The sequence below is a fragment of the Belonocnema kinseyi genome, chromosome 4 (genome assembly GCF_010883055.1).
Source record: "Belonocnema kinseyi isolate 2016_QV_RU_SX_M_011 chromosome 4, B_treatae_v1, whole genome shotgun sequence".
Taxonomy (NCBI): Eukaryota; Metazoa; Arthropoda; class Insecta; order Hymenoptera; family Cynipidae; genus Belonocnema; species Belonocnema kinseyi.
The window spans coordinates 28,097,143-28,122,375 of NC_046660.1; the positions used below are offsets into that span (position 1 = coordinate 28,097,143).

At 23.5% G+C, this 25,233-nt stretch overlaps 4 protein-coding genes across 6 annotated transcripts in view; 2 read left to right on the top strand and 2 right to left on the bottom strand.

Annotated features, from left to right (window-relative positions):
* Positions 1–603: 603 nt before the first annotated feature.
* On the bottom strand, positions 604–8,059 carry LOC117171872. Its single transcript, XM_033359509.1, has 3 exons — positions 7,921–8,059; positions 988–1,123; positions 604–889 (listed from the first exon to the last, which is right to left on the bottom strand). The coding sequence occupies exons 1-3, from the start codon at positions 7,954–7,956 to the stop codon at positions 744–746; spliced, it is 318 nt and encodes a 105-aa protein (XP_033215400.1). The 5' UTR covers positions 7,957–8,059; the 3' UTR covers positions 604–743.
* Positions 8,060–8,119: 60 nt separating this feature from the next.
* Positions 8,120–13,426, top strand: LOC117171871. Its single transcript, XM_033359508.1, has 3 exons — positions 8,120–8,417; positions 12,740–13,039; positions 13,110–13,426. The coding sequence occupies exons 2-3, from the start codon at positions 12,751–12,753 to the stop codon at positions 13,328–13,330; spliced, it is 510 nt and encodes a 169-aa protein (XP_033215399.1). The 5' UTR covers positions 8,120–8,417; positions 12,740–12,750; the 3' UTR covers positions 13,331–13,426.
* Positions 13,427–15,522: 2,096 nt separating this feature from the next.
* LOC117171554 (probable protein BRICK1-B) lies at positions 15,523–21,778 on the bottom strand. Its single transcript, XM_033358981.1, has 3 exons — positions 21,500–21,778; positions 15,780–15,862; positions 15,523–15,685 (listed from the first exon to the last, which is right to left on the bottom strand). The coding sequence occupies exons 1-3, from the start codon at positions 21,618–21,620 to the stop codon at positions 15,659–15,661; spliced, it is 231 nt and encodes a 76-aa protein (XP_033214872.1). The 5' UTR covers positions 21,621–21,778; the 3' UTR covers positions 15,523–15,658.
* A 2,789-nt stretch (positions 21,779–24,567) lies between these two features.
* The window catches only part of LOC117171662 (E3 ubiquitin-protein ligase RNF19A-like), a 63,221-nt gene continuing 62,555 nt past the window's right edge, over positions 24,568–25,233 (top strand). For all 3 annotated transcript variants that reach the window (XM_033359169.1, XM_033359171.1, XM_033359174.1), the window contains exon 1: positions 24,568–24,843. The gene's annotated coding sequence lies outside the window, so the exon portion shown is untranslated. The remainder of the gene's footprint in view (positions 24,844–25,233) is intronic.

Sequence of the window (25,233 nt, forward strand, 5' to 3'; positions counted from 1 at the left end):
ATGAAACTGCTGAAAATTCAATTTCCTTCAATTTTTAAATATTGAATATTCAGTCTTCATTTTTTTTCTTCAATTTTCAACAGTTGAAAATTAATCTCTTGAGAATACTTTTTTAATTTTGTTTAATTTTTAACAGATGACAATTCCATTTTCATTTTTCTTTAATGAATCACACATAAAAATTAAATTATCAATTTTCAAAAGTTGAAAACTCTTTTGTTCAATTTCTCCAATTTTCACAGTTGAAAATTCCATTTTCAATTTTCAATAGATAAAAATAAAAAATGTTGAAAATTCTATTTTTAATCTTCTACAATTTTAAATAATTGAAAATTCAATGTTAATTTTTTTCAACTTTTAATTTTAAACAATTGCCCATTCTTTTTTTCAATTTACAACAGTTAAAAATTCCATTTTCAATGTTTATCCACGGTTAAGAATTGAATTTTCAACTGTTAAAATTTCCAAAGATTTTTCATTTTTGAAAAATTAAACTGTTTTAAACTCAATGTTCAGTATTCCTAAATTTTCTACCAAATTTCTTGAAACAGTGGCAGCGGTGGGACTTTTTTATAATACACAGATATAATATACTAAAAGCAATAATACAGAAGTAATTTATTTAAATTTCTAAGTATAACACTTAAAATATACCCATAATTTTAAATTTATAGATATACCTATATACACTGCAGTACAATCGTCTAGATTATATGTAAATCTCCCAATTTTAGTCATGAACTTTATTTATTGAATTTAACTTTGTTCGATGGTGCTGGAAGTCTGTATTTAGCAATTTCTACTTCAGCTTCTGCAAAGGATTCAGAGTTGTAGCAGAAATATTCGGGATTTTTATATTCCTTTTCCTTCGAGGCACCTGGACCTACAGCTGCAATTTAATTTATAATTAAATCAATAATTGTATTAATGGAAATTATTGTAAGTTACAAATTATGAAGACCATTATTTCCATTTTCATAAACTTACGATGATTTGGTACTTTCACACAATTTTCACTAAGACCTTCTACATTTGGATTTATTGCCGGCGTAGCAGGATGCTTTGCACCGGTTGGTGTAGTCGAGGACTGAGCACCGTAAGCACGAATAATCGTGTTTACTCCCTGGATAATAATTTCTTATTACACACAATATAAATATAAATACTCGGAAATAATTAGATATTTCCTTAACATTTCGTCAACGAAGTTTTATGCACATTTTAAATGGTTTCAAAATAATAGCAACAATTTCTTAGGAGTCCTGGGAAAATTTCAAATAATTTTTTATTTAGGAATATTAATTTCAAGATAAAATTTAAAAAGTTTTCAAAACTTTTAAAATACTTTCCTAAATTTCTTAAAAAGAATGTCGAAGAATTTAAAGCAAATTTTTTTAATTTTGCAAGATTAGAGGATTACAGAAAAAGTTACAGTAGGTTATAAAGATTTAGGATAATAAAAAAGATTTTTTAATATTCTCGGCAACATTTTAAACAACCCTTTTTCAGAATTAACTTTAAAAGAATATTCTTGAAAATTTAAAAACTTCAAACAGATTTCTAAAATTTTCTAAAAAATCTGGAAGTTGTTAAGGCAATTTAAAAAATTTTTCAGAATTAAAAAAAGGAAAAATTCGAATAACTAAAAGATATCTAGAATGTTTAAAATATTTAAAAAATCAATATAATTTGAAATTAGAAAAGAGTTATAACTTTTTAAAGCAAAGTCAAAATTTTTAAAGATTTTAAAATAAAACTTTAAAACCTTTTTTAGGATTTTTAACTGTTTCAAAATTATCAATAAGTTTTTTTTAAAGGCTTGACAAATGTTTTGATGATATTTTATTTTGAAAAATTGATTTAATGAGAATATTAAAAAAAATTCAAAAGATTTCTAATGTTTTAAAAAAATAATCTGCAAGCTGTTCAGGCAATTTTTAAAATTTTCCAGAATTCGACAAATATTGAGAAGTTCGAATAATTTTAAAAGACATTTCAAATATCTAGAAATTATAAAAGGATTCTAAATGAATTTAGGATTAGCACAAATTAAATTTTTTTATCTTTATGCATATTTTAAAGCCTATTTTAGGATCTTCAGCCGTTACAAAATAATTTTGAAAAAGTTAATTTAAAAAGAATATTTAAAGTTTTTTTTTTAAAGATTTACAAAATCGCCAAAAAAGTATTTAAAATTTGTTAAGGCAATTTTAAACATTTTGCAGAAAAAAAATGTTGGGATAAATTCGAATAATTCCAAAGGAAATTTAGAAGGTTTAGAAGTTTTGAAAAGCACGAATAATCGTGTTTGCTCCCTGGAAAATAATTTCTTATTACACCTAAAATATCTGGAAATTTAATCAAAAGTATAAAAATATAAATATGTACTGGGAAATAATTAGATATGTTCTTAACATTTCGAAAGGTTTAAAATATTGTTTAAAGCAAACTTTTTTAATTTTTCAAGATTAGAAGATTACATAAAAGTTCCAGAAGTGTAAGAGATTTACGATAGTAAAAGGATTTTATTAATATTCTCGGGAAAATTTATAACAAATTTTTATGTCGAAAAACTAATTTTAATAGAATATTCCAAAATAATTTCCAACATTTAAATGGATTTACAAAATTGTACATTTTTGAAGATTTAAAATAAAATTTTAAAGCTTCTGTTAGGATTTTTAACCGTTTCAAAATAATAAATAAATTGTTTTAAGATTCCTGAATAAAATTTTAATGATATTCTATTTTTAGAGTATTTTGAAAAATGTATTTAAATAGAATATTTGAAAAGATGTCAAACGATTTCCAATGTTGTCAAAAAACAATTTGAAAGTTGTTGAGGCAATTAAAAAAATTTTCCAGAATTAAAAAAAAATTCGAATAATTTTAAAAGATATTTAGAATAGAAAAGGAATCAAAAAGAATTTTGGATTAGAACAGATTTACTTTTTGTTAACACATTGTAGATTTATGCAGTTATAGAAATAAAATTTTAAAGCCTATTTTACAATTTTTAGCCGTTAAAAAATAATTTAAAAAAATTAATTTAAACAGAAAATTTACAGTTTTTTTTTAGATTTCCAATATTGTAAAAAAAAATATTAAAAATTTGTTAAGGCAATTTTAACATTGTTGCAGAATAAAAAAAATGTTGGGATAAATTCAAATAATTCCCAAAAAAAATTGAGAACGTTTAGAAGTTTTAAAAAAGCACGAATAATCGTGCGATTTTCTACAAAATCTGGAAATTGTTAAGGCAATTTAAAAAAATGTTCAAAATAAAAAAATTCGAATACCTAAAAAATGTTTAAAATATAAAAAAAAAGTAATTTAAAATTAAAAAAGATTTCAAACTTTTTAAAAAAAATTCAAATTTTTGAATATTTTAAAATAAAATAAAATTTTAAAGCCTTTCTTTAGGATTTTTAACCGTTTCAAAATAATCAATATTTTTTTTAAATGTTTGAAATTTTTTTAAATGATATTGTATTTTGAAAAATTGATTTAAAGAGATTATTTAATAAGATTTCAAAAGATTTCCCAAGTTGCCATAAGATAATCTGCAATTTCGAATATTTTGAAATTTTAAAAGGATTCAAAAAGAATTTAGGATTATAGCACAGATTTAAATTTTTCAACACATTGTAGATTTGTGATGATTCTGAATTAAAACTTTAAAGCCTATTTTAGGATTTTTAGCCGTTACCTAATAATTAAAAATAAAAAAACTAATTTTAAAAGAATATTTAATTTTTTTAATTTCGAATATTGTCAAAAAAGTACTTAAAATTTGTCATAGGATAAATTGGAATAATCAAAAAAAAAAAAAATAATTTTTAACGTTAAGAAGTTTTAAAAAGCATGAATAATTGTGTTTGCTCCTATGAAAATAATTTCTTAATACACCTAAAATATCTGGAAACATAATAAATAATATAAATATAAATGTAAATATAAATATAATATAAATATAAATCTAACTATAAATAAATACCTAGAAAAAATTGCACAAGAATTAAAAACATTGAAAATACTTTCCTAAATTTTGTAAAAAGAATGTAGAAATATTTCTAAGCAAACTTTTTTAATTTTACAAGTTTGGAAAATTATAGAAAAAGTTTCAAGCTCTTTAAAAGATTTAAGATAATCAAAATATTTTCTTAATATTCTCGGTAATATTTTAAACAAATTTAGAAAAAAACGAACTTGAGGAGAATATTCCCAAAAATGTAAAACATTCAAAAAAGTTTCCAAAATTGTTTAAAAAATCTGGAAGTTGTTAAGGCAATTTGAAAAATTTTTCAAAATTAAAAAAATTGGAAAAATTCAAATAACTAAAAGATATTTAGGATATTTAAATTTTTTGGAAAAATGCCAAACGAATTTAAAGATAGAAAAGATTTCAAAGTTTTTAAAACAATATCCAAATTTTTGAGATTTTAAAATCAAATTTGAAAGCCTTTTTATAATTTTTAACCGTTTCAAAATAATAAATTTTTTTTTAAACGCTTGAAATTTTTTTAATGATATTGTATTTTAAATAATTTATTTACAGAGAATATTTAAAAAGATTTCAAACCAATGTTGTCAAAAAATAATCTGCAAGTTGTTGAGGCAATTTTTAAAATCTTCCAGGATAAAAAAAAAATGGAGGAAAAATTAGAATAATTTTAAAGATATTTATAATTTAGATTTTGAAGCCTATTTTAGGATTTTTGGCCGTTACAAAATAATTCAAAAAAAGGTCATTTAAAAAAATATATTTAAAGCCATGTAATGAGTGAGTCACGTGACCAGATTCCTACCTTACCGCCACCTTTCTTATTTCTTATTTGGGATAAAAAATAAGAAGCTCTAAGAAAAGCGGGTCTGGTCCTAAACTTAAATAATGATAAAAAATAAAAAAAAATTATTTACCACAAAAAACTTTTTTCATAATTATATAAATTTAGGAACATACCCACCATTCTTAGTGCTTTTTGTCTAGTATCCCAAATTTTCAACACGATTTGGCGTTTCGTGTGAATATAGTTGGGAAATAAAAAAAGTGGCGGTAAGGTAGGAAACTGGTCACGTGACTCACTCATTACATGGCCTTAAAGTTTTTGTAATGATTTACAATGTCGTCAAAAAAGTATTTAAAATTTGTTAAGGCAATTAAACAAATTTTGCATAAAACAAAATGTTGGGATAAATTCGAATAATAAATATATACTCGGAAAAAATTAGATACGTTCTTAACATTTTGGAAAACAGCCTTGATGAGCATTTTGAAAGATTTAAAAATAATTTTAAACAAATTTCTTAAGAATCCTGAAAAAATTTCAAATGGTTTTATATTTTAGAATATAAATTTCAAGAAAAAATTGAAAGAGATTTCAGAATATTTGAAATACTTTCCTAAATTTTTTTAGAGAGAATATCGAAGATTTTGAAGCGAACTTTTTAGTTTTGCAAGACTAGAAAATTATAGAAACTGTTCCAGTAAGTTTAAGAGATTTAAGATAATAAAAATATTTTCTTAATATTCTCGGCAAAATATTAAACAGGGTTAAAAAAAACTAATTTTAAAAGAATTTTCATAAAAAATTTCCAACATTTAAAGAGATTTCCAAAATTGTTTCAAAAAATTTAGAAGTTGTTAGGGCAATTTTTAAAAACATTTCAGAGTTAAGTAATAATAGAAAAAAATCGAAGAACTAAAAGACATTTAGAATGTTTAAAATTTTTGAGAAAAAATCCAAAAGCATTTAAAATTAGAATAGGTTTTAAATAAAATATTGCAAAAAAAATTAAGGAAAATTTAAAATAATTTAAAATGATATTCACAATACTTGGAAATTTTGAAAGGATTCAAAAATAATTTAAGATTAGAACAGATTTAAATAATTTTTTAACAGGTTGTAGACTTTTTTATTGTAAGAAATTAATTAAAAAAGATTATTTAAAAAATGTTCTATTAATTTCCAATATCGTCAAAAAAGAATCTAAAATTTTTTAAGGCAATTTAAACAAAGTTGCAGACTTAAGAAAAATATAAAAAAAAGGAAAAAAATTTTAAAAGATACTTAAAATGATTAAAACTTTTCAGAAAATTAAAAAAAATTTTAATTAGAAAAGGTTCGAAATTTTGTAAAACAAAATGTAGATTTTTGATGATTTTGAAATAAAATGTTTCAAAATAATTTTTTTTTTTAATTTCTTAAGATACCCGAAAAAAGTTTAATTATTTTATATTTTAAAATAAATTAATTTTAAGAGAATCTTTACAAGGATTTTAAAACATTTAAAATGATTTCCAATATTATCAAAAAATAATGTGCAATTTTCTCAAGGAATTTTTTTAATTTTGCATAATTAAAAAAAATGTTAGGAAAAACCGAATCATTTAAAAAGATATACAGAAGGTTTAGGAGTTTTTAAATGTTTCAAAGGAATACAAACTCTTTTTTTTAAGGTTCTCAAAAAAATGTAAAAAGATTTTAAAAGGTTTCAAAAAATTAGAAATATTATCAAAAGATTCTGGAAGTTCTAGGACATTTTTAAAATTTTGCATAATTTAAAAAATTTCATGAAAAATTCAAATCATTTTCAAAGATATTTAGAAGGTTCGGAAATTTTGAAAAGATTAAAAAATAATTTAAAATTAGAAAAGACTAAAATTTTATAAACAAAATGTTAATTTTTGAAGATTTTGAAAGCAAATGTTAAAGCCTTTTTTAGGATTTTTATTCGTTTTAAATAACAAGAAAAAAATTCTCACGAATCCTGAAAAAAATAAGATTGAGTTTTGACATTGAAAAAAATGTTAAAAGAATATTTAAAAACATTTCCTAAGATTTACAATATTGTCAAAAAAGATTTTGGAAGTTGTTGAGTCAATTTTAAAAATTTTTGCGGAATTAAAAAAGATTAGGAAAAAGTATAATTAAAAACAAATATTTAGCATGTTTAAAACTTTTGACAAAATTTAAAAATATTTTCAAATTAGAAAAGCCTCTAAACAATATTGAAACTAAAAAAAAATTATTTTTTATTCAAATAAGTTAATTTTAAGAGAAGATTTAAAAAGTTGACCAAAATATTGTAAAAAGTAATCTATAACATTTTAAGGCATTTTTTTACTTTTGCAAAATGAAAAAAAGAATATTTAAAATAATTTAAAATTGAAAAAAAATCTTAAAGAATTTTGAAACGAAATTTAATTGTTTGAAGGTTTCGAAAAAAAAATTCGAAGCTTTTTAAAGGTTTCAAGAAACTAAAAATATTGTTTCAAGAATTCTGGGAATATTTTTTAAACGATTTTTTATTTTTTTAAATTATTTTTTGGAGAAAATCGAAAGAATTCTAAAGATTTCTAAAAAGTATGAAAAAAAAAATCTGGAAGATTTTAAGGGAATTTTTATAATTTGAGAGATTTTTTTAAATTTTCAGAATAATTCAACACATTTTAAAAGAAGTTTGAAAATTCATCTCTTCTGTTAAAAATTCCACCTTTTGCTAGTTAAAAATGCAAATGTTAAGTTGAAAATTTGTCTTTTTGGATGAATTCTACTATTTTTGATTAAAAAATTAAAATACATTTTTGTTGTAATTTCGATTTGACATATCTGAAATATTCAAACATTATTTTTACTTTTCTCAAGAATCTTGTTGGGGAAATTATATTTATATAACCCTAAAAACAAATAAACCTAAAAAATTAACAGTTGCTAAGAATTTATATTTTCTATAGAAAATTATTTTTCCCCAAAATCGAAAAAAGACACATTTATGATTCTATTATTCATAATAACAAATAATAAAATATAATTATAAATTTAAGCCAGATTTTTGAGGTTAGGAATTTCGCTGTCTATTTTTTTAAAAATATTCTGCTAGATAAGTCTAAAAAATAATTGATTGAAGAGAATTTACCTGAGGGACTAGACGCACCCCAAAAGTTCGAAGCATCTTTGATACAATTGAAAAATCAGTATTTCCTAAAAAAAATTGTAGGTAATTGTTTGTGATTTAGCAATGGTAAATTGGGTAAAAGCGAGTTACAACCTGTAAAAATGAACTGCGCAAGCGCGGGAAAGTAGTTGGCGATTGAATTTTTATTTTGGACCGATTTGACACAGTTGCAAAAACCTATTTTTTATAAATAAAGAAAGTTATTTATTTAATTTTGATTAAAAATATAAAGCTACTCAAAGACAGGAAAGTTAAAATCAATAAAAAGACTATGTAGAATTGATAATTTCTGGTTCAAAAATGGGTTCCAAGTTTCCATGTGTCAAGGCCTTTATGTAATATCAAATATCAGCCAACAGCTGATCGGAAATTCGTATTCTGGCAATTTGGTTTCGTTCCATTCCTGGAAAGAGTTTTTATAACTCTAGAATTACGTGCATGTATTTGAAGTTTAATTGGTAAGTTTCTTAAATAATAATCCCTTAAAACTTTATTTCTGAGTATTTTTAGTGTTAATTTTCATTGTGGGGAAAGAAGAGGTTAATTTTGACTGTGTGGAATTCAGAGAGGTTATATTCGTAATATCCTCCGAAAAACATTTTTTCTTATTCGATTTATTTCGTCGCCTTTTTTTCAAATAAAACCATAAATTAAGTGTTTTGGGTATTATTATTAGTTAAAAACAACCGATGAATTGAACGTTTGCAACATTGTTGTGTTAAAAAACAGAGTTAATAATTACTTTTTTACATCTCATGGAAATTGCCTATAAATATATTATTGACAATAAATGTTTCGTTAAATATCTTGGAAAATTAGGGGAAAAAACTGATAAAATTAAGGTGAATGTCTCATTTCTTGATCAGTTTATTTTATAGGTTATGTTTGATTTTATCGACATATGAAAAGCTGATTATTTATCTATCTTTTTATAAAAATGGGGTAAATGTGACGCAATTATGAACAGAGAACTATCTAGTCTGAAATAAAAAAAATTTTCTAGCTAAAAATTAACTTTATTTTTGAAGCACAATTTAGTTTTCTAACGTGATTTTTTAAAAGTGTTTTAAAAATGAACTTCAGTGATTGACAATGGATCTCTTTAAATGAAAATTGAACCATTGTGTTGAAAATTCCCTTTTTGGATGGAAAATAAATTTCTTTAAATAAAAATTTACCTATTTCTGTTGAAAATTCATCATTTCCGTGGAAAATTGATTTCTTTTGGTAGATATTTCATATCTTTTTTTTAATCTATTTTTTATTGAAAATAATACTTTTTGGTAAAAAAATTCCTAACGTCAAACTTTAGGTTGAAAATTTATCTTTTGTTAATAATAATTTAATTACTTGTTTAAAAATTTATTTAGTTCGTGAAAAATGAAACAGTTTTATTAGAAAGACATTCTTTTTGGTTGAAAATTCGTCGTTTTTGGTAGAAAATTAATTTTTAGGTTGAAATATCATATTTTTGTTGAAATGTTAAAAATTTAACTGTTTTCTTGAAAATTAATATATTTTTAATTCGCTATTGTAGTTGAAACTCATCTCTTTTTTTGAAAGTTTCACTATTTTGTTGAAATTTTTTGTATGAAAATTAATTTTTTGAACAGAAAATTTATCTATTCCATTTTTTATTGAAAATTGATTTTTTTTCGTTGAAAATTGATGTTTTCTCGTCGAAAATTAAACTATTTTGTTTAAAATTGATATATTTTAGTTAAAAATGCATGTATTTTGGTTGAAAATCCATCTTTTCTAGTAAAAAAAAATTAATAATCGTAGTTGAAAATTATTCTTCTTGGTTAAAAATGCAAATACTTGGGTGAAAGTTGAATTATTTTGTCAAAAATTAATTCTAATGGTCCAAGTTTATCATTTTAGTAGAAAATGGATGTTCTTAAGTAAAAATTTAACCAATTTAATGGAAAATTCGCTTTTTGGATGGAAAATGAATTTTTCAAAATAAAAGTCTTTTTTCAATTGATGATGTATAATCTTAATTGAAAACGAATACTTTTTGGTTAAAAAAATGTCTGCTATTATATTTTTTATTGATAATACATCTTTTTTTCATTAAAAATGTGATTATTTGGTTAAAAATGTATTTATTTTATGAAAAATGAAACAGTTGGGTTAGAAAGTCATTCTTTTTGGTGGAAAATTCATACATTATGATGAACTATTTTTTTCGAAAATTAATTAATCTTCATGGTTGAAATGCCATATTTTTGGTTGAAAATGTTAAAAATTGAACTCTTACTGAAAATTCATTGGTCAAGATTCATAATTTTATTTGAAAATTCATCTCTTTTTCTTGAAAATTTAACTATTTTGTTAAAAAGGTTTTTTTTTTAGTTTAAAATTAATTCTTTTAATAGAAAATTGAGCAATTCAACTTTTGGTTGAAAATTCATATTTTTAGTTGAAAATTTAATTATTTGGTTGCAAATTGATATTTTTTAGTTGAAAATCTATCTTTTCTGGTAAAAAAATTAATCTTCATGGTTAAGAATTATTCCTTGTGGTTGAAAAATGAACTACTTAGTTGAAAGTTGATTTCTTTTGTTGAAAAACAATTTTATTATCTGAAATTTATCATTATAGTTGAAAATGAAAATTCACATTTGGATGAGAAATAGATTTATTCAACTATAAATCTAACTAATCTAATTAAAGATTCAAAATTTTGATTCAAAATTGATCTCATTGTAAAATATTTATCTCTTTGGTTAAAAACTTCACTACTTTTGTTTAAAATTATTTGTTTTTGAGCAAAAGGTCTACTATTAAATTTTTAGTTGAGAATTCATCATTTTTGGTTAAAAATGTAATTATTTGGTTGAAAAAGCAATTATTTCCTTTCAAAATCCAACAATTTCGTTAGAAAGTCATTCTTTTTGGTTAAGAATTCAACTGTTGTTGAAAATGTATATTTACGGTTTAAACATTTAACTGCTTTTTTTATAGAAAATTTGCTTATTCTAATTGAAAATTGAACAATTTTTTTTCTTCCTGGGTGGAGGAATCTTAATTTGTTGAAAAATTGAATTATTTATTTAAAAATGTGCGTCTTTTTGATAGAAACTTAACATTTTTGGTTAAAAATTAATTTTTTCGAGTTGAAAATGAAGCTGTTTTTAGAAAATTCGTTTTGGCTTAAAATTGGAAATTTGTCTTCTTTGTTTGAAAATTGATCTCTTTTGGTAGAAATTCGATTTTTTTTTTGTTAAAATCGCAGCAGCTTGATAGAAAATTATTTTTTTTTTAAACTGAAAATCTGAGTATTCCATTTTTGGTTGTGAATTGATCTTGTTTGCTTAAAAATGTATGTGTTTATTTGATCATTTATCTTTTTTTGGTACAAAACCTAATCTTTTTTGGTGAGAAAACATGAATTCAAATAGAAAATTCCCATTTTTGTATAAATAAAGCGGCGTTTTTGAAAAATCACTTTTTTAGAAAAAATTCGCCATTTCTTCGCATTTTATTTAAATTAATTAAACTTTCGGGAATTTTGCAGTTAACGGAACACACAAACGTGAAAAAATATTGTTTATGTCGAGAATATGAATCTAGTATTTTTCCCGGTAGGTCAAATTTGGGGTATTTTCAAACGCATGATTTACAGTTACGAAGGAAGGGAAATGAAGGTAATGCAACAATTACATAAAAATCTTCTTATTTAGAATTTATCTCGAATTTTTTCAACAAGAAATGCTTAGTATTCATGACATTTTTGGCATTCGATACTTTACACTATATTCAACTTCATTCCCATGAGTCTGATGGAAAAATCACATTTTGGCTAAATTTATTGGAAATTATCACGAAAAATTGATAAATAAAAAATAAATGTACATAATCATACTTACATTCAACAAACGAACGAAACTCCTTTACTTGAGAGCAATATTTCGAAATTTCAGTTCGCAACACTTTACCACACGTAAAAAGTACACAGGTGCTGATTCGCACCTATTCGATTTTCTCGTCCTTCTATCTTGGAGAGATCAATGAAATTAGAACTAACCAGACTTGTGCCTGAAACCTTGGGGTTCGCACTTATTTTTTGTGGTGGGGATAATCCCGTACAGCTGTTTATGTTGCCTCTTTTAAGGGTATTACAGGTATGTGAAGCCTGTTCTCGATACAGTTGAAAAACGATTTTTTTAGCTTCTTTTAAGTAAGGGGGGGGGGGGGGGGGGGGGGGGGGGATGAGGATCGAAATCAGAAGATGTGTAATCCAGAATTTGAAAATGTTTAGGCCCTGGCAGTTTGAGTTATTTTTCCTTATGGTTTCGTAGCCTCGGGCGGAAAATTATATATTTTTGGTCTAGTGTCCGTCCGTCGCACTTTTTTATAAGTAGGGGAAGGGAGGGGGAAGTGAGAGGAGAAGTAGGTGATATGACGGGAGCGGAGAAGTAGGTGAAATGATGGGAGTGGATAAGTAGACGAAATGATGGAATGGGGTGAAGGTTAAGGGAAAGTAATGGGGAAATGCTGATAGCTAATTAGGGGAAATAAGGGGTTAGGAGAAATCTGGATGGTGGGGGGTAAGTGAGGGGAGATAAATGAAGGGGAAGTAAGGAGAAATGAGGAATTATCGGCCGGTGAAAAGTACTGGGGGAAAGGGCGTGTTAACTGGAGAAGTATGGAAAGTAGAGGAGAAAGAAGTTGATGAGGGGAGAGCAAACGGTGATTAAAGTGCCCACGACGCCTACTTTGACTAATTTTTAAAATTCGATTATAACCTCTTTCCTTGAAATATTTTTTGCAGGCCCCGTCGAGATGTCGCTCCTTGAATTTTTCCAGAAATTCGACTATTATGCTAAACCGGAGGGTCACGCTCCTCTGGACAAGATGGTTGGTGCTTCCAAATATGGCTTGTTAACCGGTTTTGGATTTGGAATACACGATGTATTCTTGCATTCTAAAACACGTACTGTAATGGACACGGTGCGCTGTTTCGGATACTGGATGGTTCCTATGGGTGGAATGGGAGCCGCCTTCGCTTCCACGACTTATATTGCCACGAATTTGAGGGGCAAAGATGACCCATTAAATTACGTTTTTGGAGGTAAGTAGAAGACGCATTTAATTCCCATCTTTTGGAATTTGCATCTAATTAATATTTGTTTTTTACACAGCAATTTCAGCCGGAGGTGTCTTGCAAGCCTGGCAAAAATGTGGCTTGACCACGCTTTACGGAACTATTCTTCTGTCTATTTTTGCCGCAGCAAAGAAGGATTCCATCCAGAGTGGCTGGACATTCTGGGGAGATCCCTTCGATTGTGAATGGGATGCTCCAGTGATTCAAACAGCCAGTGCCAGAGAAAAGAAATACGAAAGAGGGTGGACCAAGGAATAAAGTCCTTCTTATTCGAGAGTGAATTTGAAATAGTTGATATTTAAATATAAAATCGAATAATGTTATGTCTTATATGTAATAAAACTATAAAGAAAATGTTTAATTGTAAATAATTATTTGGGGATACTGATCTGTAAGATTCTACCATGCAAATTTCCTATATTCCAAAGATTTTGAGAGTGAGCGATGGACTTGGACGCTGAGCCAAGATCTTTAGACCCAGTCCGTCAGCTTGCGGGTTCCATTCCCGCCTCGCACTCTGGAAAAGCCTCGATAATTGAACTTTGAACTAAAAAACATAAATTTTCAACCCAAAATTGTAATCGTTACAGTTTTTACTTTAAAAATAAATTTTCAACTGAAAGAAATAAGGATTTTTCAATGAAAAAAAAGTTGAATTTTTGAATAAAAATACGGCTTCTCAAGAAAATACATGAATTCTAAACTAAAAATTATAACTTCAAATAAAAATATAAATAGTTAAATTTTCAACCAAAGAAATGAATTTTCTAATCAAATTATGTGTCATTTACCAAACAATTATTTTTCAAACAAAAATAATTATTTCCTACCAGAAATTAAATGTTTGAAACAAAGTTAATTAATTTTCAACAAAATAGTTAAATTTTCAATGAAATATTACAGTTTTTAACCAAAAAGATTAATTTTTTATTCGAAAATATGTATTTACTACGAAGTGTTAAATTTTTAACAAAAAAAAAAAAAAACAGTCGAAACCCACCAAAAAATACGAATTTTCAATAAAATAACTGAATTCTAAACCAAAAAATTTGAATTTGCAATCAAAAATGGAATAGTTAAAATTGAGGCCAAAAGAAAAGGAATTTTCAAACAAAATTATTATTTTTAAGGTAGATTTTTTCAATAAATTTTTAATTTTTCAATCAAAAACATAAATTTTGAAACAAGGATTTTAATTTCCTACAAAGAAAAATTTCATCAATATAAATTAATTTTCCACTAAGAAAGACAAAGTTTCGCCAAAAATGCCATATTAAAATTTTCAGACAATTATTTTTTTACCACAAAATTAATTTTCGACTAAAAAATCAAGAACCTTCAATCAGAAAAACGGATTTTTAAAAAAGTAGGTAAACTTTTAACCGAAAAAGGAAAATATCCAATAAAAAAGTAACATTTCACACAAAAATGTCTAACAGAATTGTTAAATTTCCTAAAAAGTAGATTATTTTTTCAAGAACTAAAAAATATAACTTAACAAACAAAAATGGAATATTACATTTTTCACTTAAAAATAAATTCTCAACCAAAAAACGATTTTTCGCCAAAATAGTTAGATTTTCAATCAAACAAATGAATTTTCCAATAAAATTATGTGTCATTTACCAAACAATTATTTTTCGGACAAAAATAATTATTTCCTGCCAGAAAGTAAATGTTTTAAACAAAGTTAATTCATTTTCAACAAAATATTTAAATTTTCAAGGAAATATTACAGTTCTTGACCAAAAAAATTAATTTTTCAACCAAGAAACTAAAGTCAAAAATCTTCAATCCAAAAAATAAAAATGTTCATTAAACAGTTACAAATTTAAACAAAAATCTCTAACGAAGTTTAAAAAGTTTACAACAAATTTTCTACAAAGTAGATTTATTGTTCAACCAATAGTAAAATTTATAGTAGAAAAAATTAATTTTCAACAAACAAACAAATTTCAATAAAATAGTTCACCTTTGAACCAAAAAAATTAATTTTTAAGCAAAAATTTTTTTCTACAAAAAAATTATCATAAATATTAAAATTTGCAGTCAAAAATTCATTTTCGACTAAAATCAAGAATCTGCAATCAGAAAAATCGATTTTTAACAAAGTGGTTCAAGTTTAAACCCAAAATAGACGAATTTATAACAAAAAACACAAATTTTCAATGAAGATTTTTTTCAACAGTTACTTGAATTTTAAACCGAAAAACATTAATTTGCAACAATAAATTTAATTTTCTATCGAAAAAAATTAATTTTCAATTCAAAAAAGATTATTTTTTAATCAAAAATAAAATATTCAGCAAAGAAAATTTAGTTAGTAACAAAACCAATCATAATTTTCTAACAAAATAGTTCCGGTAGTGGATTAATCCGCGAATACTGGGATTACTAAAGGTAAAAATTGGAATAAAATTGCATTGCCTCACATTCGCTCTGTATTACTCTTCACATATTGAATGATCAATTTTTATTTAGTCCCTTTAAAATTTGAACGAACATATATACAATTTTATGTAGACATTTTTAAAAATTAGAAAAAAGTTGAGTAAATAATGTATGTAAAAGCTATTTTGTCTGAACTCATGTCAAAGTTTCCCCTTTCGTCACCTAAAAATAATTTATATTCAGAGTTAAATACCATATAATGTAAATTATTTTCTGATTAACTAATAAATAATCGTAATTAATATTTTATACTTACTCGTGCTTCCAAATATTCTATCCTTCGTTCGAGAGTTGTGAGCTTTTCATTTAAAACTGCCAATCTTGATCTACAAGACATGTCTGCAACAATTAAATTACAGTTTTTTGGTAACGAAAAGCTTTTGTTCTAATAAACAAATTTTATATAATGATTTGAAACCAAATCACTCCTTTTTTCGACCGAAAATATTTATAAATTTCAAATCATAGATTTTTTTTATGTCTTATGGTCCGCGTAAAATTAAATAAAATTGATCCAAAAAATATTTTTTTCGGAAAAAATGTAAATAGATTTCAGTTTTATAACTATTTTTATATAAATTTCAAAACTATATATAGTGGAATAATACCAATTTTAATTCTTACGCATAAAATTAGATTAAATTTTTTTTGCATTACATATTTAAAAGTGGATTAATGTGGGTTTTATATTAAGAAATTAAATTTGAAACGCTTTTAATTTAAAACGTTTCAAGTCAAAATATTGCATTTTAAACAAAATAGATGAATTTTTTGAACAAAAAGCTGAACTTCCATCAAAATGATAAATATTTAATCAAAAAATTAATTTTTAATTAAGTATATTAACTTTCAGCAAAGTAGTTTAATATTCAATTGAGAAAAATATGCTTTTATAAATAAAAATTGAATTTTTAGATTTTCACTTTGAAAAAATTAATTTTTTATCAAGCAGCTGCGATTTTAATCAAAAACGATCAAACTTTTACCAAGAGAGATTAATTTTCAAACCAAAAAGACAACTTTACAATTTGAAATCCAAGAAGATGAACTTCCTAGAAAATCATTTGAATTTTCAACTCGAAAATATGAATTTTTGACAAAAGTGTTAATTTTCTACCACGAAAGACTAATTTAAAAAAAAGTAGTTTAGGTTTAAAACAAAAATTTTTATCTTACAAATGAAAATTTTTCAACAAAAAAATGGAATAAATAAATTTTCAGTAAATAATTTAATTTCAAAACAATTAATCTTGAAAGAAAAAGACAAATTTTCAACAAAACATTTGAATTTTTAACAAAATAATTGCTTTTTTAAATAAGTATTTAAATTTTTAACGAAAAAATATGAATTCTTAACTAAAAATATAATAGTATACTTTTTTCCGAAAAACATTAATTTTCAACAAAAGTAGTTAGATTGTACACCAAAGAGATAAAATTTCTAAAAAAAAAATCAAGTTTCAAATTAAAATTATGAATCTTCAACTAGAGTAGTTAAATTTTTAGTTGAATGAATTTATTTTTTATCACGAAGATTAATTGTTTTATCGGAAAAGACGGATTTTTTAAATAAAATACGTGATTTTTCTACCAAATAGTGGAATTTTCAATTGAAAAACATTAGTTTTCAACCAAAAACGGAATAGCAAAATTTGCTCTTTAGAGAATTAATTTTCAACCAAAAAACCACTAATTTTCAATAAGAGCTGAATTTTCAACAACAATGATGAACCCGTAAAAAATTAATTTAATTAATTCTCAACAAAAAATTTAATATTTTAACCGTAAAGGTTAATTTTCTACTAAAAAGGGGAAAAAAACTATTTTTGTAACTAATTATTATCATTTTGTAATAATTAATAACTAAATTTTCGTTTTCATGATTAAAAATTAATTTTTTAAATTGTAAATATAACTATTTCAATTCGAATGGAAAATTTCATCTTTTTTAGTTGAAAATTTATGTTCTTTGTTAAAAATTCATCTATTTTGTAGAAAATGAATCTTCTAGGTTGGAAATTTATTTATTTTATTCTATTAAGGATTCGTCATTTTAGTGGAAAATTAATTTCTTTAGTTAAAAATTTAACTATCTTGTGTAAGATTGTCTTTTGGTGTAAAATATTAATCTTCTTATTGCAAATCAACCTTTTTGGATAAAAATTCATTTATTTGATTAAATATTAACCAGTTTTATTAATAATTGTTTTTTTAGGATTAAAAATTATTTTTTCCAACTGTAAATACAATTATTCCATTTTAGGTTAAAATTTTTTTTTTAAATTAAATATTTCTCTTTTTTAGTAGGAAATGAATCTTCTTGGTTGAAAATTAATTTTTTTCTCATTAAAAAATTCTTATTTTAGTTGAAAATTCATTTTTTTGGTTAACAAATTTAAATATTTTGTTGAAAATGTTCCTTTGTGGTAGAATATTATTCTTTTTGGTGAAAAATTTTGCCTTATATGTGAAAATTCATTTATTGTATTGAAAAATTGAACTATATTTTTTTGAAAATTTGTTTTTTTAGTTATAAACTAATTTTTTTAATTATAAAAATAACTAATACATTTTAGGTTGAAAATTTATTTGACAGGATTTTACAAGATATTAGGAAAAATTTTATACTTTTTAAAAGATATTTAAGATTTCTAGAAGTTTGAAAGAAATGAAAAATATTTGAGAAATTTTTGGAAATGTTTCCATGTCGTAAAATATTTTAGATTTATTTAAAAAGTTTTGAATTCCTATAAATATTTTCAGCTCTTTCGAATTTTTCTTTAAATTTTTGAAATATTATTCAAATTGTAAGAAAATTGCCTCAAAATCTGGCAAATATTCCAAAGGACTTTAATAAAAATTATTTATTAACTTGTAAAATTTCAAAATTCTTTTAAAGCTTCTAAAGTTTCTCGAGAATTTTTTTTTCCTTTCAAGATTTTGAAATCTTTTAATAATTTAAAATTATTTAAATTTTTGATGAAATTGATGTAAAATTTGGTTTAAAAATGTATTTATTTTGGTAGAAATTTAATCTTCTTTGGTTAAAAACTAGTTTTTTTTTTTAAACAAAAATTAAACTATTCAATTTTTGGTTGAAAATTGATCTTTTTGGTTGAAAAACCAATTATGTATTTGCTTAAAAATGCACTATGTTTCTATTTTTTGGAAATAAATATTTACTTTATATTAACTACATTGTGAAAAAATAATATTTTTTGGTTACAGTTAAAAAAAATTAATTTTTAAACATAAAAACGAGAAAATAGTTATTAATTATTACGAAATACAAGAATAAGAAAACTAAAAAAAAATTGAATTTTGAAAAAAAAGAATTCAATTTTCGATCAAAAATATGAACTTTTAACCCTAAATATTACTTTTCTGTCAAGAAATATAAATTTTCAACGAAAAATGGAATATTTCTATTTTCAGTTAAAAAATTAATTTCCAACAGCAACAAAAAATTTTAATAAAATACATGAATTTTCAAATAAAAGCACACATTTTCAGTAAAAACAGAACAGTTAAATGTTTAGTTGAAAAATTTATTTTCAACCAATTAATAGCGAATTTTCTACAAAATACATGAATTTTCAACTAAAAAAAATCAGTTTCAAACCAAAATGAAATAGTTATATTAACAGTTTTAAAGATTAATTTTTAAACATAAAAACGAAAAATTAGTTATAAATTATTACAAAATACAAGAATCAATCATAAATTCTAATTAATTCTTATTAATTATAAGAATTATTTCTAAAAATAGTTCGATTTTTCAACTATATAAAGGAATTGTAAACCAAAAAGATGAATTTTTCACCAAAAAAATTAATATTTTACCTCAAAAGATAATTTTAAACAAAATAGTTAAATTTTTAACCAAAGAAAAAAATTTTCAACTATAATGATGAATCTTTAATAAAAAAAAACCCTAAATTTTGAATCAAAAAGTTCAATTCTCGAATAAAAAGATGAACTTTTAACCTTAAGATTACTTTTCGAAACAAAAAATATAAATTTTCAACTGAAAAAAAAATCAATTTTCAACCAAAAATGGAGTAGTTTTAATTATGTTAAAAAATTAATTTTCATCAGAAAAACAAAAATGTTAACAAAATACATGAATTTTCAAATAAAAAGCCTACATTTTCAGTAAAAAATGGAGTAGTTAAATGTTTAGTTGAAAAAATTTATTTTCAAACAAAAATGGAATATTTATATTTACAGTTTAAAAAATTAATTTTCAAACGTAAAAACGAAAAAATAGTTATTAATTATTACAAAATACAAGAAGAAATCCTAAATAAATGAATTGTAAACCAAAAAGATGAATTTTTCACGAAGAATATTAATATCCTACAATAAAAGATAAATTTTCTGCAACGTACATGAATTTTCAAACTAAAAAATTAACTTCCAAACAAAGAAACGAATTTTCAACCAAAAAAAATTCATTTTTCTTTAAGAATATTAATATTCTACCACAAAAGATAATTTTCAACAAAATAATAAAATGTTGAATCAAAGAAATAGATTTTCAAATATAATGATGAATCTTTGATAAAAAAATCGGAATTTTTTTGAACCAAAAAGTTCAATTGTCAAACAGAAAGATGAACTTTTAAACCTAAAAATTACTTTTCTACCCAAAAATATACATTTTCAACTAAAATCTATCAACTTTCAAACAAAATTAGAATATTTCTATTTTCAGTTAAAAAAATTAATTGTTAACAAAGAAAAAAAGACATTTTTTAACAACATACATAAATTTTCAATGAAAAAGCATAAATTATCAGTAAAAAATTGAATTGTTATATTTACAGTTAAAAGAATTCTTTTTTAATTATAAAAAACACAATTTTCAAAAAAAAAAAGGTTAATTTTTAACCAAATAAATGAATTTTCAACTAAAAAAGATAAAATTTCAATTCAAAATGGAATAGTTATATTCACAATTTAAAAATTAAGTTTTTAATATAAAAACGAAACATTAATTATTGATTATTAAAAAATTATAATAATTAATTTTAAAAAATAGTTGAATTTTTCAACCATATAAATGAATTGTCAACCAAAAAAATGCATTTTTCTTTAAGAAGATTAATAATCTACCTTAAAAGATATTTTTTAACAAAATAGTTAAATTTTTAACGAAAGAAATAATTTTTCAAATATAATAATGAATCTTTAATATAAAAAAATCTGAATTTTGAATCAAAAAGTTTAATTTTCGAATCAAAAGATTAATTTTTAAACCTAAAAATTACTTTTCTACCAAAAAATATAAATTCTCAATTAAAAAGAATCAATCAATTTTAGACTAAAAGTATTTTTATTGTAAATCAAAAACAGTTGAATTCAACGAAAAATACACGAATTTTAGATCAAGAAAATTAATTTTTAACCAAAATTTTGATGTTTCTCATAAAAAAAATAATTTTTACACAAAATTAATGAAACTTAAACAAAATTGTTTAATTCTGTTAAAGAAATCAATTTTCAAATTACAAATATTCAAAATTTATTTATTTAAAATCAAAATATTTTAATTTTAAATCAAAATACATGAATCTTTATTTGAAAAAATTAAATTTTAACTAGTTAGTTTTTAACAAAAATTTGATTTTGAACTAATACGTGGAATCTTTTGCAAAAATAGTGAAATTTTCAAGGCAAAAGACAAATTTTTAAAAAAGAAATATTTTTCGGACAAAAAATGAATAAAAGTTGTAAAAGACGAATTTTCAAACAAGAACTTCCAATTTTTGTAGGCAATTCAACATTTTCCTTTCTTTTTAAATAACTTTAATAAAATTCCACACATTTTAACATTTTTAAATTCAATTAAAAATCGCGAATTTTCGTTTTCGGGCATGAAAAATCAGGACAAAGCAAACAAAAAATCAGAAAATCAGGACATGTTCCGACAAAACATTGCCTAATTTGTAAAAATATTGATTTTCATCTTACCGAAAGAATTGAGGAAATCTGTAATCTTCTTAATACTGCCTGTTATAACCTCGATGTATTCTCGATTCGCCCAGTCTTGTTGGATTTGTTTTTGAATAGCTTCTCGATGAGTCGACGACATTTTTCTAATATTTTATTTTCAAACTCCTCAATATTCTACAAAAAATATCGAAAATATTTCACTTATTTTCAGTATTCCGAAAATCCTAACCTGAAAATGTATAACAGAAGATGACAGAAAACGTCAAAAGTTTTGACTCAAAACGCCATTTCCTCTGTTTCTTTTCGTTCTCGATTTTAATTCGTAGAGGGGTCCTTCTCCTCTGATTGGTTCTTCACTGAAAGGTACATCCACAAAATGGAAACATCTATTTTTAGCATTTTCTTTTAATAGTAGTATTTGTATAGACATAAAAGATCCGTCTAATTAAGCTTATACACATTTTGCTTTATAAATGTTGTAAACAACTGTCCATTATGATTTTGAAATATGTGTGTTTGAAATTCGCGCGATCCTGCGCGTGATTGATGCGCAGAAGAAAATAAGTAGAGGGGAGACTGTAGGGCAATTTAAAACTCTTCAAATTCCTAATTTTTTTCAGTAAAAATATTGAATGTTCAATAAATTAAATTCATTTTTAACCAAATACTTGGATTTTCAACTAGAAATCTGAAGTTGCAGTAATAAGTTGTTTTTTTTTTTAACAAAAAGGCGAACTTTCCACTAAATAGTTAAATTTTAAACCAAAAAGTAAAATTTTCGATTAAAGAAGATCAATTTTCAACCATATTAATATATTTTCAACTAAAAAATTGTTTTTTCAGTAATAAAAACTTATAAGAAAAAAACAAAACTATTTTTTGAAAAAAAAATGAATCTTTAACTAAAAAAGAACAAATTTTCATACTAGATAATTAATTTTCTACAAAAACTGACTAATTTTCAACTAAACGAATGAATTCGGTACCAAAAGTCGAATCTTCATGAAAAAAATTAGTTTAAAAAAAAAGTAGTTCGACTTTTAACTAAGCAATTGAACTTTTAAAAATATTTTTATTTTGCATGAAAAACAACAATTGCTATTTAAAAAAATTTATTTTAAATGAAGAATAGGTTAATTCGACCCAAAAAGACTCATTTTCAGCAAAGAAGATAAATTTTCGACCAAAAATAAAAATGATCAATAAAATTAATGAATTTCAATTGCAAAATGTAATTTTTAGCAAAATATATATATATTTAACAAAGATTCATTAAAAGAATCTTCAACCAAGTAAATTCGTTTTCAACCAAAAATTGTTTTAATTTTAAATCAAAAACCGTTAAATTCAACCAAAAATGTTAATAATTCTACGCAAAATTTTAATTTTCTACCAAAAAAGAGATCTTTTGTCAACATCAATAAACTCTTAATTGAACTGCTAATTTATAACCAAGAAAATTTTTTAACAAATTAATGATTTTTCAAGCAAATAGTTGAATTTTTGTTTAAAAAAAAAGTTTCAGAAAAAAAAACATGTTAACAAAGTAGTTCAATTAGCAACCAAGAAGATCGTAACAAAAAATAGAAAAGTTGACATTTCAGCCTAAAAATATTTTTATTTTAAATAAAAAACACTAGAATTCACCAATAAAATAAAAACTTGTTTTTTTTATCAACATAATGAATATTTAACTAAAAACTTGATATTTCTGTGAAAAAATTAATTTTAAATAAAAAAATTAATCTTCAACAAAATTAATGAGAGTCCATCAAAATTGTTGAATTTTCTGTTAAAGAAATCAATGTTCAAAATAAAAAAAAAAAACAAATTTTCTACAAACTAGTTAAATTTATGCTGTAAAATATAAATTTTTAACCAGAAATAAAATAATTAAGTTTTTACCCAAAATATATTTTAATTATGGGGAAGAAGTTGAATTCAACCCAAAAGGATGAATTTTAAACCAAGCAGGTTAATTTTTAACCCAATCGATTTTAATTTCAAATTAAAATTGATGAATCTTTGTTAAAAAAAATAATAATTTTAACTAAGGTAGTTTAATATTGAAGCAAGTAGTTAAATTTTTAACCAAGAAAGATTTATCAGTCAATAAGGACAAAAATTGAAAATTATTTGAAAATTAAAATAAAAAAGACGAATTTTCTACAAAAAATTTTAATTTGCAACCACAAAAATATTAATTTCTATCAAAAATGTACATTTTGAACTAAATAGTTGAAGTTTGATCAAAAAGATGAATTTTCAACCATGATTGATTTTTCAGAAAAAAAGTCGACTTAATTCTTAAAATTTCAAGACAAAAAGACGAGTTTTCCCGCCAAAGTTCATGTTTAACTAATGATTCAAAGTTGTTATAAAATATTACAATTTTCAAACAAAAAAGACGAATTGTCAACCAAGAAAGATTTTCCATGGAAAAAAAGAAAAAAATACTGAAACCTAATTCTTTAAAATTCAAGTCAAAAAGACAAACTTCCTATAAATCGGTTGAATTTGCTACCATGAAAACATTAATTCTCAAAAAAAGTACATTTTCAACAAAAAAGTAGGTTTCAACTAAATATTTGATTAAAAAAAAAAAATGAATTTTCAGCAAAAATATTAATTTGCAGCCAAACGAAAAACAAATGTTCAACTGAACAGTTTAATTTTTAAAAAATTACTGTCTAACAAGGTAGTTCAATTTTAATCCAACTAGTTTAATTTTCAATCAAAAAAGATTTTTCAGTCAAGATAGAAAAAATTCAATCAAATGGTTAAACTTTCAAAACAAAAATGGGAATTTTTGATTGAAAAGATATTTCACATTAGAAGGAAAGAAAAATCAACTGATTTGTAGAATTTTTAAGCAAAAAAGCGGAATTTTCTACAAAGCAGTTGAATTTTCAATCAGAGGCATGTTTTTTTCTATTGTTTTTTGAAATTCGCGCGATAATGCGCAAAATGGTTGCGCAATGAAAAAGAAGTGGTGGGGATAGCTGGAGCAGGTAGGAGAAAAAGAGAGACAACCAGACCAGACAGCAAAGAACAGTGAAACAGTGGAGTGAGCGAGTGAGTGGAGTGGAGTAGTGGACCGTGGTGGACAGCTCGCATCGTATAAACGTGTCAAAAAACATAAAACAAAAGTCTGATATTTTTGTTAATTTCTAGTTGTTTCTAGATTTCTTTGTTTCTGTTAAGAATTTTTGAGCTACTGTCCATTCAAAGTGTTCAAAATACTGCAACTAGGCTCTAATTTGTACGTTTCTTCTCATTCTTCTTCCCTTTTCTTTTGTAAACCAGTGAATGTGAACATCATCTTATTTCTGGATTGCGCAATATTAAACCAGTACTGAAAGGTTTGTCAATTTTTTATTTTTTTGTACTATTTATATCACAGACTTCCAGGAAATGAAAAAACTAGACCTATTTCACTATTCTTTTTCTCAGCAGTTTGTAATGTTTTTTAATGATTGAGTGTACATATACGACATTGCGTGAGGTTGAGGTTTGATCTGTCAAGAACTTCTGAAGCGTGATAAACTCAAAATAGTGCTGACTCCAAAAGAAAATTATTTACAATTATTAATAACGCTGATTAATGTTGCAAGTGCTTTTTCACGGTTCTTACATAACCTCAAAAAAGTCTACGGCCTTTAGTTTTCATCAAATTTACAATTTTGTTCTTAAATTTAAGATAATTTTTCTAATAGTTTTGTGAAGTGCAATTTTTTTTGTTTGGCTTTGTT